The 15,740-nt window shown below is 35.6% G+C and overlaps 1 protein-coding gene across 1 annotated transcript in view; it reads right to left on the bottom strand.

The window, feature by feature from the left end:
- Positions 1 to 7,057: 7,057 nt before the first annotated feature.
- Positions 7,058 to 15,740, bottom strand: part of LOC149227933 (uncharacterized) — a 38,970-nt gene continuing 30,287 nt past the window's right edge. Inside the window, exons 4-6 of the mRNA XM_089380625.1 lie at positions 10,195 to 10,307; positions 7,306 to 10,101; positions 7,058 to 7,217 (exon numbers count right to left, since the gene is read on the bottom strand). Coding sequence (XP_089236751.1) covers positions 7,058 to 7,217; positions 7,306 to 10,101; positions 10,195 to 10,307 — 3,069 coding nt within the window. The remainder of the gene's footprint in view (positions 7,218 to 7,305; positions 10,102 to 10,194; positions 10,308 to 15,740) is intronic.

The following is a 15,740-nucleotide window of genomic DNA, read 5'->3' as shown; positions in this document are numbered from 1 at the left end:
TCTTTCTTGTTGTGAAACTTTTCTAAGAAACCCCAAGTTTTTGGTATATTGAAGGATAATTTTTCATTTTATATATCCCACTCATGATAAGGTGGGAAACCCAAAATATTTTTGGTCTCCTAACATATTTGTTGTGCATGGAAAAAATCCCTAGTTTAAGCTTCGAGGTCTTCTAAAAAACTTTAAGTGGTGACCAATGATTCTCTTCACTTCATATTTTTGTTTTCTCACTGAGCTCACCCATGTGTGTGTTAGCTTGCAAAATCAATTATATAATTGTTTTTTTCTGATTAATAAAATTACGTGTCTGAGGACACTTCTACCATTAGTGTGGTCCTTTTATCTTCCTTTCTGCTCATTACAATGTTTCTCCTATCATTTTTGTTTCATTTTTCCCTAGCCTTTTTTTAAGGCATCTACCTTCTTTCCTCAACACATTTTTTTAAAAGAGTAATTTTTTAGCAAGTTGAAGGATGGAATTTTGCTTACTTCCTGATAATAATTCCTAGAAAGGTGGGAAAATAAAAATCTATTTTAGTCTCCTCACATGTTTTCTATGCATGGGTAGGCTTAATAGTTTTGGCTACAAAGTTGTCTCAAAAACTTTAACTAGTGATCAATGCTCCTCCTTATTGGAAATTAATATTTATTCTCGTGCATCCCTTCCCTATGTGGTTCTCCCAAATTTCATGATACTCACTTTGTTCTACCCATTTCAATTTCAATTGCTATTTTCTTTGCTTTTAACTTGTCCATATGCATTCTTATCTTTGAAATTTTCTAGAAAATATAGAGCTTTTGATGTGTTAATAGATGTAATTTTCTTTACTCCATACCAAGGAAAGTGGGAACTCAAAAATTTGTTTTATCTCTTCACTTTTTTTGTGTGTGGTAAATCTTGCTAATTTTGACTTGATAGTGGTCTCAAAAAAGTTAAATGGTTATGAGTGCTTCTTTCCCCTAGTATGTGTTCATTCTTTATTCCTTATTGCTCACTTTGATATTCTTGTGTTCATTCCTTATTCCTTATTCCTTATTTCTCAGTTTCATGTTCTTCTCACTCCTTCGCTTGTTCTTTTATTCATGTTTTCTTTGGGAATAAACCTTCATTTTTTTCTATTGGAAATCCCAATTTTTTAATATGATGTACGATAGAATTTCATTTACTCTAGGTCACTCCAACCAAGGAAGGGGAAAACCTAAACAAAAATCCATGTGGAAGTTGTGGAGAGATTTAATCCACCAAAATTTCATTGAACCTTTGTGTTTCACTTACTAAGAACATATCTAGCATATTTTTGTTTATTCAATTCAAGATGAATACCACATCACATTTTTTGGATAAGTATGATTTTCCAAATGGCCATATAAATGCTAATGCAGTTGTGATCACAACTTTGAAATAAAAACCCGTGAAAGTAAAGTTATTTTTTACATGTCTAAATTTGTTTTGTCAGATTTGAGATGAGATGGTAGGAAAAATTTGTGAGATGTACTATTAGAACATCAATGTATTAGGGGTCATTTTTAATGTATTACTAAAGAGGATTATCAATTGGATATTTGATAAAGATATAGTTCTTTAGAAATTTAAATGGATAAAAATAATTTGAAAATAATAATAATAATTGAATTTTTCATTGAAATCCACTTTAATGATACATTAGATAGAGTGCCCATGACTATTTTTTGAGGCACCCAAATTTGTAATACATACCTTACTATATACCTTTTTAAGTGCCTGATTTCACCAGTAAAAAGTTCTAACATGTGACGTATGGAGTTAAGCTCAATGTGTTAATCCTCTATCCAAGGTGACTGAAGTGGGAGTCAATGTCCTACCTACACTATTTATGGATTCCCCTAAGAGAGTTTGGGAATGGTTTTAAGGCATGCCTATGCGCCACCATAATAATAAACAAATTTTCTCACCAAATCGAGTATATAATATTTCAAAAGAGAAGTGGGCTTCAATTTATTCCTCTCTCCTATAGCTTATTTGAAGGCATAAAATTCCAATTAATTTTTCTCTTCTCTAAAAAAGTAATTGTTATAATTATCTAAAAATTGTAATAAGTTATTGAGTTCATGTATATTACTAATAAAAAATTAAACTATGAAAACTTATAGTTATCAATTATTTCTATACATAAGTAGCAAAAAAAACCAATGGAATAGTTAACAACAAATATTAAATCCATGATTGCTTTGAAGCCTACCATGGTCTAATTTTTCTTAGGTCCTTTTCATCTAAAGGTATTAATGATTCAAAAAATAATTATAAGCTAATTGCTTCCTTTCTAACAAAATACCTATAATTAATATTATGACCCCTCAAAGGGAATTTTATATCTTAATTTTGTATTTTCATATCATAATTTTGTATTTTTATATCTTATTTTTGTATTTTCATATATCATAATTTTGTATTTTGACACATGTTTTGGTAGGTGTCTCTCATTAAAAGGAAAGTTTCAATGAATCTAGTGAATTTTCTAAATCAGGACGTTGAAAGGATCTTTCTTTGTAACAATAAACCTCATTCAAATTTGTCTTGCCTTGTAGAGTTGTATTTGAATAAGGTAAGAGTTCAATTATTATTCAATGATTTATTCATTTGTTTCGTTAGATTGAACTTCCTCTATCAAATAATGATTATAGATAAATATTTTTTGGTTTGTCCATGTATGTGACAATACCATTCTTTGCCATGTAATTTAGGTTTTTAAAAATCCTTACTTGATTTTTGCAAAATATTGAATTCAGTTCGAAGTAATTAAGTTAATAATCCATCATTTCTTTTCTTTTCTTGTTTTATAATAATGAATAGGATAAATTTATTTGAACTTGATTTTTTTGCAATCAACCATGTACTTGATTACATCATTTAACTTAGTTTCATATATACAAATTATTAATTTTTAAATTTTCTAAAATGTAAAATTTGAATTTTGTGTAATATCTTACATATCAATTTTCATAAATTATTTAATTTTTTAATATATATATATGAATAAGAAATTTTGGTAAAGTAACTTGGTATCAAGTTTTATACTAAAGTTTTATTTTTTTATATAACTTAATTTATATTTATATAGATTTTGGTGAAATAGCATGGTATCAATTTTTTAAAATGTATTATTTTTTATATAATTTTTTAAAGTTTAATTATATAATATTTTATATACTATATTAATTTAATATGATAGGACTCATCATGGATGGTAGGTGATTTTAGTGTATCTTTTTCAAATTAGTAAATATATGAATGCTAATTATCCACTACATATTTTTAAAGGAAAATTTAGCATTTTATTCCATGTATGATTTACTATAATAATAAGGAATTTGATAAGTTTTTTCATTTGGGATTATTTTTGGCAAGTTTGTAAGAATGTTTGAAAGGTAGGTGATTTTAGTGTATCTTTTTCAAATTAGTAAATATATGAATGCTAATTATTCACTACATATTTTTTAAAGGAAAATTTATCATTTTATTCCATGTATGATTTACTATAATAATAAGGAATTTGATAAGTTTTTTTTTTATCTCAGATTAGTTTTGGCAAGTTTGTAAGAATGTTTGAAATTTTATAGGCTTAAAAAAACATTTATATCCATGATCATATTTTTTTAAAACCTAATTTAATATGGGGTCTTGGGGCAGGATAAAAAAACATTATAATGATGACAATTTAAAGTTGGTTGGAGTATTGGATCTATGATTTTGGTACACTAATGGTTGAAGCTATTGGGTCTATAGTTTTGGTACATTAATGTTTTAAGATTTGGTACCTTTATGGTTACTTTTTTAAAAAATATGGTTCTCCTAATGTAGACTTACTATATAAGTTGGGGAAATGTAAATAAGGGATGGATGAGGATGACAAAGTTATAGTGATGAGTACATGGGAAAATTTTACTCATGTAAGACAGAGTTAGGTCTTACATGTAGAGAATAAAAAGGTTCAAGCTTTTAAAATGATAACATTTTAGTTTGAATCACCATCAAATTTGAAAAGGAAAAAATTAGAAAATTTTGAATAATTAGCTTTTAAAAAGATTATTTTTTTGACTAGGAGATAGTGAGATGAGTGAAATATTTTAATTATAAAATTTGGGGTGCTAGTGAGATTGAGTATGAAGGTATCTCTTTGATTATTTTCTTTATATAATTGATGGATGAGAATACCATTAAATTAGTGACTAGAACATATTAAAAAAGAGATACTTTGAATTTGAATAATAAATTTCAAAATGGATAAAAATTTTACTTCCATAAAAATGGTTTGTAAATATTGATGGGAATCAAAATACTTATCTAATATTATCCACATTAACAAGATTTAAAAAAAATAATAAAATTAACTAAATTGTAACTTTATTTTAACTAGCCTAATCTTAACTCTGTATCTATAGTGCCAAAAGGGATGTTCAAATCTTTCTTCAAGTTTTGCATTCAAACAAGAGGTTTTAACCTTGAGATACCTTTGTACACAACACAAATACCCACATAATTTATCATTAAAAAATGCTTTTGTCAAGGGAATGCTCTTTCAATATGTACTTTTTCCCATTGCATGGTGTGAATATTGATATTATGAATGACGCCACCATGAGAAATTTTAATGGGAAACATTGAAGAAGAAAATTAGGGATGTTATGGATTTGAATTATTGTTAGAACCAACTTAAAAAAAAATACAAATACACTTGTTGATAATGAAAGGGTGTTGTGAGAATAAAAAAACCTATCCAAACAAGTGATAAATTATTGTACTTCACATTTTGGGCAGCCATGTCCATGACCTTGTTCATGATGTTGATGGTCTTATTCATGTAACATAAAATGTTGTAATTATTAAAGTCACACATAGGATATAAAAAATTCCATTCATACACAATGGACATTGTTTGAAGTGATTTATGAGATTTTCAATCATGAGAAGATTATTAAGCATGTTCCTCAGCTATGACTGATCCGAGTTGACTCAACTCCCGGATTTAACCAAGATCTTTTGCTTTCATGATATGATTATAATTGCATTTAAAAGAGAATAAATTAATACATATGCATTTTTTAAAGAAGAAGGAACATGACAGTCATCAGCAGCATAAAAAACAAAATGTTGATAATGAAGTTCTTCAAGGAGGCACTACGTCTTTGAGCCCCAGTGTCAAGATGGTGTAGGCTGCTGCATTATGTTTTGTCAATAGTGATGATGTACATACATGTGTTTTCTCTCTCATATAAGGAATATGCCCTCACGTAGGAGTGGCTCCAAGAGATGTTCTATTGCAGGAACTCGCATTCAAAAAGGACTCCCATCAGTATGACATAATTTCACATATGACAATAATGAGCATCCCGCCAACATGGCATCAAAGGGATCTCAATTTAGACATACATGGCGACAACATGAGTATCCCGTCAACATGACGACAAAGGAATCCCAACAACATCATGACAAGAAGTAAATCTCACAGATGATTTCGTATCACATGAAGCAGGAATCATGAAAACAAGTAAGAAAACAGGATCCCACATCAACAACAAAACAGGGATCTAGGTAGCACAATTCATCTCATAGCAAAAATAAGTACATGAACATACTGCATATACCTCACATCTTGGGGCCATATGAATAAAAGGATGTCAAACTATTGAAGCTGGTCGTACCATCAATCTTGTGGTGTCGAATCTCATGGAATGACAGCTCACACACTGAATGCTAACACCTGCTCTCCACTTTGAAAAGTGGCTGAAAAATGAAATGATCAAATGGAAAATCTAAATGCACCATCAGATTTGTGGCGTCGAATAGTGCAAAATTCACTGTCAAATTTCTCAATTCTGAGAAAGGGAAAATCTGGGACTTAAGGAATCTTTTAGATTCCCCCTAGATTCCTCAAATATTCCCTCCTTTGGTTCCTCTAAAGATCTGCTGCTCAGATCAAAATTCGGGCTGCGCCATTAGGTTTGTGTCAGTAAGAGTTGTAGGATTGACATTAAGTTTGTCCAACTTGGACACTGGAAAAATTTTGCCCTCTTGAAAATTTCGCCCAATCATGGTTCCACCTACAATAAATTATTAAAAAAATTACGTCTCGATTTCCGTGCGCACTCCAGGTTCCTCCATGTTGTCGAGCACACTGACAAAAATATAGGTTTATATAAATTCTGTGTGGAGTACCAACAAATATTTTGTGGCACATCGGTAAATTTGTTGTTTGGTTGTAGAGAGGTTGGGGGATCAAATCCCGACCTTCTCAAGTTAGGCGAGCATATAAATATATTTTGGCATATGATTTTTTTTAAATGACCACTTAAAATTGGCGTGCATTGGTATTAAATGGAATGCGACGGTTGCATTAAATTTGGAATCGGCGGAGGTTTTGTTTGGAGTGTGGGTTACACATTATATGAGGGGTGACATATGAGGCCACCGCGTGGGCGGGGCCGACCCTCCTGTCGGTCATGTGTTCAACTCCCATCGGTCCCTCCTTTTAATACGACATATAAATTTGAGAGTTGGGGTTTTGAGGGTGTGGGCAGGGTCCACTGGAGGTGGCCTGCCCACCCCATAATTAAATGTTTAATATGGTATGGTGGTTAAGGGAGGCCGGTGGGAGTTATGGCCCGTCGGCCTGTTTTTATTTTATTTTTTAATTGTTTTATGTTATGTAAATAGGTTTGGTGGGTGGTGGCTCTCCACCCACATTATATAGATATAGATATATATATATATATATATATATATATATATATATATATATATTTTATATTTTTTATATTTTTTATATTTATTCCACTGGAAAAATCAGTAACTTTCATTATAATTTGAAAATTACATAAGTAGATGCCAAGGCATTGCAGTTTGTTCATACAAAAATCCTTTTTCAAGGAGTAGTTCTGTAGATATAAACAGTATTCGATCTGAGTTCATTATACAGTCTGTACAAGACTATCAATTGTCCATTAGAGGACTCTGTTATATAACATTGGCTCCGGGTACTATATAGGTCTATAAACAAAAAACAAAAATTGTCATTGTTATTCATCTGTTGGGACTGTTGTCCCTTTGATGTCTCTGATCTATGAAAGGCCTGTGGTAAAATTGGAACTCTTCTGCTCCATTTTGTTCAACTGTTATCCCCTCGCCTCTGGGAAGTAACGTGGCCTCTTTGGATAATTTGTCAGCATCGCTGTTATGCTCTCTGTAGATATGAAAACATGTGCAATGGTTAAAAGCAGCTTTGAGAATGTGAGCATCATGTAATATATTGCTGAGAGTGTGTGAATGACGTGGTAATATTGTTAATCCAGTTAACCACCACCATTGAGTCTCCATATATATTGATGCTTGTAAGATGATGCATTAATGCAAATTGAAGGAGATTGTGAACAGCAGATAGCTGAGCAAAATTATTCGATCCAATGCCAAAGCCTATTTTGGCAAGGAATCGATGGTTCTCATTAATGTGCAGGATAAAACCCCCGCCACATCCCTCCTGGTTGGCAGCTCTGTCGAAAAAAGCCCACGGGACTGTTCTGTCTATAACAGGCATAGGCTGTATGTGACGCGTTCGCGGGGGAGGAGGATCGGGAAGTTCATGGTAAGCAGCCATGATGGATGCTTCAACCCGCGCCCATATAATCTCTCTGTCATCGAATATAGCTCGATTACGTGCAAGCCATATGTGCCATGATGCAACAGGGGGGAGATTTAGTAGTTTTGTTCCCGGGTGACGGAGAGACCAGCAGTCCCATGCGTTCCTAATGTCATGCCCCTTCCAATCAACAGTTATACCCAGATAATTGCATATATTGTTCCATAGGTTGACGATGACAGGACAGAGTAGGAATATATGATCCTGTGACTCTGTAGAATTTTTACAGAAAAAACACCAAGTGGGGCCAAAAATGGCGCTGCGGGTGAGATGTTCCCCTGTGGGCACAATGTTATTGAGAGCACACCAAAAAAAGAGTTTTGATCGGGGGGAAGCCTTTAATTTCCAAATGGTATGCCACCATGGTTGCAGCGGATCAGGCATTCTGTGAGAAATAAGAACAGAGTATCCAAGTTTAGGAGCATAAACCCCATGATCAGCAGCGCACCAAATGAGCTCATCCAGACCTTGCTTAATACGGATGTGAGATTCAGTCAATGCCTCCGTAAAACTATTCCACTCCTGATGCCATTGTAATGGGAGACCCAATTGTTGGGCGGATTTCCAAGCCTGTGAGAAGATATCAGAGCGTTGTTGGTCTGCAATGTGAGCAAAATGACATATATTCCGGGTCTGTAAGTGCAATATAAGATCAGGAGAAAGGATGTGTCTCCCCCCACTGTTGGACCAAGGGTCAAGGCCAATGCGACCTGTCATTCCATCATTAATGCGCCAAGCAAGGTTGCTGCGAATGAGGGGCAGTGAATGAATCAGAGCCTTCCAAACCGATGAGCATCCCATTGTTGACCAAGTAGGGAGACGGGCCCAATCCAAAATATTAAGAGGCCAAATGTATTTATGATATACTACCTGTGTCCAGAGATTTTGTCCGGTAAGCAAAGTCCACCCCATCTTGGCGGCAAGTGCTTTTGCAAATTCAGGTAGCTCCTTAAGACCCCAGCCACCCCATTTTTTAGGCACAGTGATTTTCTTCCAACCTATCCAAGCAAAAATTCTTTTATCCTGTCTCCCATTCCATAGGCATCTATTGCAGAGTTGTTGTATACGCCCCAGGATGTTCCTAGGAATCCAAGCTAACGCCATCCGGAAAACGGGGGTAGCCTCTAAAACAGATTTTATGAGTACAAGTCTACCAACCCTGGAGAGGTATCTGAAACTCCAGCTTGTAAGTCTTTTCTCCAATTTGGCTACCAGCCAAACCCAGTCCACAATCCTCTGGCAAGTCGGTTTAAGGTTGAAACCCAGATATTTGAGGCCTCTATCCAGGGGGTGGACCGAATAAGGGAAAGCTTGCATACCAACTTGGGTCTCCTGAACAGATGTGCGAGTACATGTAATGGTAGATTTCGACTGGTTAGGCAACATACCCGTAGCCGAGGAGAACAGTCGAAGGATCTTTAAGAAGGATCGAGAATCACGCACACTACCATTCAGAAGAATAAGGACATCGTCTACAAAAAGTAGATGTGAGAGAAAGCAGTGCTCCGAGATGCGAAGGCCCCTAATGTCACCAGATCGCCTAGCAGCTTCCATAAGTCGGCTGAGGCCTTCCATGACCAATAGGAATAGAAGAGGCGATAGAGGGCATCCCTGCCTCAGACCCCTTTCAGAGTGGAAAAAATCCGTGGCCGAACCATTTATAAGTATGCTGAAGGATGGAGATGTAATGCAGGCCATGATCCGGGAGATGTATGCATGAGGGAAACCCAGATGAATGAGAATCATTTTGAGATATAACCAGCTGACACGGTCAAATGCTTTGGATAGGTCGATTTTGAGCAGGATAGCCTTTAAGTTCTTGGCCCAGATGGAGTGAAGGGCTTCTTGTGCTAGACCAATGGCCTCATGGATCTGTCTAGATTCAAGGAAAGCAAATTGCTGAGGGCCAATGGATCGAGAGAGAATCGGTCTGAGACGATTTGCAATGGTCTTCGAGATGATTTTGTAGAGACAGTTACAAAGGGAGATGGGCCTATAATCATCAAAGGATGCAGGAGAGTCAGATTTGGGGATGAGAGCGATAAAAGTAGCGTTGATGGCATGATATATAGAACCAGAAGTCCTACTTTCTTCAACCACCTGAAGCAAGTCCTGTCCCAATATGTCATAAAAGGCTATGAAGAATTCAATAGTCCATCCATCCGGCCCTGGACTCTTGTCTTTCTTGAACCATTTCAGTACTCCTTCCAGCTCCCCAGCAGTGACCGGATCAGTGAGAGTCTCCACTTCTTCCTCTTCCACAAATCTTGGGAAGTGATTTGCAACATTGATGATATCAAGTAAGCTTTCATCTCGCGGACTCCTGTAGAGGTTCCTGAAATGTGATATGCCCAGCTGAGCGAGTTTATTAAAGTTATCCGCAAAGTCTCCATCCGGGGTAGGGAGCTTCCAGATAGTATTAGATACCTTTCTACATTTGGCAAAGTTATGGAAAAATTTAGTGTTGTCGTCCCCCGCTTGAATCCATAAGGCTCTGCTCCTTAATCTAATGGATTCCTCTCACTCTTTTAGGATCTTGGCCTTTTGATTCTCAAGTTCCATCAGCCTACATTTGTCCGCAGCAGTTAAGAAACCCTGTCCTCTGTCATCCGTGAGTGAACTTAGATCTGCTTCAATCTGGGATAGCAGTGTTGTTTTTCAAATTTGTCTAATATAAGGGATATTAGACAAATTATCAATTCAAAAAATTTGCCCACTTTCGGGAGCTAAGTTTCATGCTCCAGGGTGGGTCAAATTGTAGGACACGTAAACCTTGCCCACAGTCTAACTTTGACAAAAGCTTTGGCTCGTTCGTTCTCCCTCATACGAGCTCTGATTCATGAACCGTTCACACTGCTGCAACTAGGACGACATGATCTATGCTTTAGTCCTAGTTCAAAATCATTATGATCACTTTGATTTTCAAGCTTCCATAAGCCCTCTTTGTCATGTGTGTGTCTCTGGAACTACTTGGATCAATCCTCCCCACTGAGGAGCTTTTGGTCGTCCAAAACCATGAAAAATAATCTGCAACTTCTCTGTACCTTATCTGCGTCACAAGTGTCCTAGAAAGGTATTGCTTCCATCTCCTTCACCTTTGTCCTTTGGAGCCTTAAGCGATGAGCCGACGCCTGCAACCTATGCATCATGTAGTGCATTGTTTTTCCAAATTACATGCTTGAATTTCATGACAAATTAATGACCTAAGCATCCCACACTTTCCATGAGTTTATACCACATGCTCAGTCGCCAAGTTTACATCAAGATGGACACAATACTCCAGCTATAAAAACAAGGCCAACATATCTTTGTTGCTTCAACAAGTGATGGAAAACACATCATCACTGCAACACATGATTTACAAAGATAAGGCCAAACACTATTTTTGCTTTGACAAGTGATGGAAACACAACATCATTTTCAGAGTGTAAAATGCAACACAAAATAAGACTAGACATCATTGTTGCCTAACAAGCAATGGAAAACACATCATCACTTTTACATTTTGAAATGCAACAAATGATTTACAAAAGCACAACCATGACAAGCTAACATATCCAGAAACCATTTTTCGCTTATCAAGGTGAATGGGTTGCCTCCTTGTGGTGGTTTTGCTTGTTGAACAATCGTTTCATCTAGCTCATGCACCGACACTTTGTCTTTAAGGCGCTGCTCTGGATGGAGCCTCCAACAAGTGGCTCTTTGATGGACACCTCTATTGCAATGACTACAATACATCTTCTTCCTCCAGATCTGCTTAACATGTTTCTTTACTTGCTGTTGAGAGGGTCTTTCACGCATCATCCTTTTTTGTGCTGTCATTCTTTTCCAACACATAGAAAATGTACGGTTATGTAATCCACAAAAGGTAGATGTTTTTTTTATTTCATTTTTTACGTTCATATTTAACAACATGATTATAGTCGAAATGAACATTCAAACATCGAGACTGGTTATACCTTTTCTTTTCATCTCTCGTGGCATTATGGCAATGAGAGCTTGCCTCAGCTCTCTCCCTGCAACGACCACTGTCATGGGATGATGGTGATGTGTTCCCATCATTCTCTTTCCTCGACGATTTCGATGATGCCTCAGAATAATTTGAATCCTTTGAGCATTCTCCTTTGGCGTATCCTAAACCTGCAGATCGAGGTCTTTGCACAACCTCCAACGGCTGAGTTATGCATTGGTTATTAACAGAAAGTTCTTCTCCTTCCCTATATCTCATCCTGGGAAGGATCCTCATGTTTGTCCCTGTAATTGGTATCTCCATATCTCTAATAGAAATCATACTATGTGAAGACGAAACTAAAAGGAAATCAACATCTTTTACCTCCTTTGTTGATTTGGAAAGATCTGATTGGGGCTTCTCATCATCTATTTTTGGTGGCATGCTAGCTGTCTCGGTGCATTCCCCCACATCCTTTCTGACATACCCAAGGCATACTTGACGAGGTAGTTATTATACTTTTATGGGGTTGACAATGCTTTGGTCATTAATGCCCAAGCCTTTTCCTTCATACCCCATTTTCTTCAACAGTTTGGAGCCAATTCCTATGGTATGATTTCCAAAAACAACGAAATCATCATCAATGCACATACATGAATTCAGAGAATTACTTTTTACCTCACATGGGTCACGCTGCAGATTTTCCAAGGCCTCATCCCTAGATTGCAGCTTTCGTAGCAAGTTATCTTTCTCCTCTTTCCCTTCTTGTAGATGCATCTTCAATTCAACGTTCTCTGTTTGAAGATTTTGTTTGTTGTGCTTCAGTTCTTCCAGGGCCTCTTCCATGGCTCGCAACTGAAGCAACAATCGCTCCTTTTCCTCTCTCTCCTTTTATAGAGCTCCATACATTATTTCCACCCTTTGGGAAATTTTTAGCATGCTCTCGCACATTGCTTTTTCATCCTCTATCGATGCATGTTCCATTGTTTATGCTTGCAATTCACATCCATGAAAAGAGTGCTCTAATACCAAACTTGATCTAAGTTGACTCAACTCCCGAATTTAACCAAGATCTTTTTATTTCGTGACGTGATTATAATTGCATTTAAAAGAGAATAAATAAAAACATATGCATGTTGTAAAGAAGAAGGAACATGACAATCATTAGCAACATAAAACACAAAACGTTGATAACAGAGTTCATCTAGGAGGGACTATGTCTCGAGGCCCTGGTGTCAAGATGGTGTAGGCCACTGCATTAAGTGTTATCAATAGTGATGATGTACATGCATGTGTTTTCTCTATTATACAAGGAATATTCCCTCACACAGGAGTGGCTCCAAGAGATGTTCCACTGCAGGAACTCTCATTCAAAAAGGAATCCTATCAGTATGACATAATTTCACATATGAAAATAATGAGCATCCCACTAACATGGCATCAAAGGGATCTCAATTCAGACATACATGGCGACAACATGAGTATCCCATCAACATGACGAAAAAGGGATCTCAACAACAACATGACAAGAAGTACATCTCATAGATGATTCCACATCACATCAAGTGGGAATCATGAAAACAAGTAAGAAAACAAGATCCCACATCCACAACAAAATAGGGATGTATGCAGCACAATGCATCTCATAGCAAAAAGAAGTACATGAACATACTGCATATACCTCACATCCTGGGGCCATCTAAATAAAAAGATGTCAAACTGCTGAAGTTGGTCATACCATCAATCTCACGGTGTCGAATCTCATGGAATGATTTCTCGCACATTGAATGCTAACACGTGCACTCCACTTTGAAAAGTGGCCAAAAAATGAAATGATCAAATGGAAAATTTGAATGCACCATCATATTTATGGTGTCGAATAGTACAAAATCGACTGTCAAATTTCTGAATTCTAAGAAAGTAAAAATTTGGGGCTTAAGGAATCTTTTAGATTCCCCACACATTCCTTAAATATTTCCTCCTCTAAATCATCTGAAGATCTGATGTTTAGATCAAAATTCTGACTGTGCCATCAAGTTCGTGTCACTAAGAGGTGTAGGATCGACATAAAGTTTGTCCAATTTAGACACTAGCAAAATTTTTCCCTCCTGAAAATCTTGCCCAATCATGGTTCCACTTGCAATAAATTAATAAAAAAATTATGTCTCGATTTCTATGCACACTCCTGGTTCTTCCATTCTGCCAGGTGCACTAACAAAAAGACAGTTTTATATAATTGTGGCATTGGTTGGAGAGAGGTCGGGGAATCAAATCCCGACCCTCTCAAGTTAGGTGAGCATATAAATATATTTTGGCATATGATTTTTTTAATAACCGCTGTGTTGTTGCTATTAAATGGAATGGAATGCAGTGGTTGCATTAACTTTGGAACTGACTGAGGTTTTGTTTGGAGTGTGGGTTGCATGTTATATGAGGGGTGACATATGAGGCCACAATGTGGGCGAGGCCGGCCCTCCTGCTGTTTGTGGGTTCAACTCCCACCGGCCCCTCCTTTTAATATGGCATATGAAGTTGAGAGTTGAGGTTTTGGGGTGTGGGCCTGGTCCATCGGAGGTGGCCCGCCCACCCCATAATTAAATGTTCAATATGGTGCGGTGGTTGAGGGAGGCTAGCGGGGGTTAGCACCCCTTGGCCTATTTTGATTTTATTTAAAATTGTTTTATGTTAGGTAAATAGGTTTGGTGGGTGGCGGGGGTGGTGGCCCGCCACCAACATTAGATATATATATATATATATATATATATATATATATATATATATATATATATATATATATATATATATATATAGTTATATTTTTCAAATTTGTCTAATATAAGGGATATTAGACAAATTATCAATGTGACAAACTCACCCACTTTTGGGAGCTAGGTTTCATGCCTCGGGGTGGGTCAAATTGTAGGACACTTAAACCTAGCCCATAGTCCAACTTTGACAAAAACTTTGACTAGCTCGTTCTCCCTCATATGAGCTCGGATTGACGACAAGGTCTACACTCTCATCCTCGTTTGAAAGCATTCTGATTACTTTGATTTTCAAGCTTCGATAAGCCCTCTTTGTCATGTCTTGGATCAACCACACATGTCATCAATTTCTATATGTAAGCTTTAGAAATGCACCTCCTCTTTTAGAAAAGTTGTGGAAAATCTCTAAATTTCATAAACTTAATTCTAGTATAGTCATCAATGGCTTGCTTATTTAGCTAGGTTATAAGTAAAATTGGAAATGCATATCCTTCGTATGTATGTATGCATATTATAGCCTAGTCTTATGTCACTATAGAGCATTTCAAATATAAAAATGCAACAAGCTTGTTTTATGGACTTACAATATTGTTGATATTACATTTTGTATACATCCATACATGTTTAATAACCATAAACCTATGTATAAGTTACCCTTTACAAAATTTTGGGCATACTTACTCTACTATAGGAACAAATTTGTTTTATGAACTTACGAGATTGTTGGTATTGCAAATTGTATACCTCCATACATGTTTAATAACCATAAACCTATGTATAAGTTATCCCTTTATTAAATTTTGGGCATACTTACTCTACTATATAGATTGTATAGTATACAATATAACATAATCATGTAACTTGTACAATTTAATATAGTTATACAAATTGTAATATCCACAATCTTCTAATTCCATCAAACAACTTTGTTCCTACAACCTAACAATTTCTTTATAAATAATATGCATTCTTAACAAATACAAGATCCATATACATTATTGCAGAAGTAGTTTTATGCAAATAAAACTATTGTTAAATCAACATGTTAATTACAGAAAACTAATTTATATTTTTCTCAAATATTCCATAGCCAAAAAAACTGAGAAATGTTGTGTTATAAAACTAACAATCATTAAAACATGTTTTAAGCAACTATGAAATCAGGGAATTGCTAAATATCTTATCAAAGTGAAAAAAAAACAACTCTGAAAATGAAAAATAGGCACATGTTTTCAATATTCCTTCACAAACCCTATAAAAAAATTCATTTTTCACCCTTATTTAAATCATAAATTATTAATTTTCAATATTAATAAAATAAAATTTATGATAACTCAATTATAAATTTTGAATATT

Source organism: Pinus tabuliformis, chromosome J (genome assembly GCF_031772625.1).
Source record: "Pinus tabuliformis cultivar Carrire ecotype Pingquan chromosome J, CPIR1, whole genome shotgun sequence".
NCBI classification, from domain to species: domain Eukaryota; kingdom Viridiplantae; phylum Streptophyta; class Pinopsida; order Pinales; family Pinaceae; genus Pinus; species Pinus tabuliformis.
The sequence above is the reverse complement of the archived record's forward strand: the minus strand, read 5'-3'. Positions and strand labels throughout refer to the sequence as shown.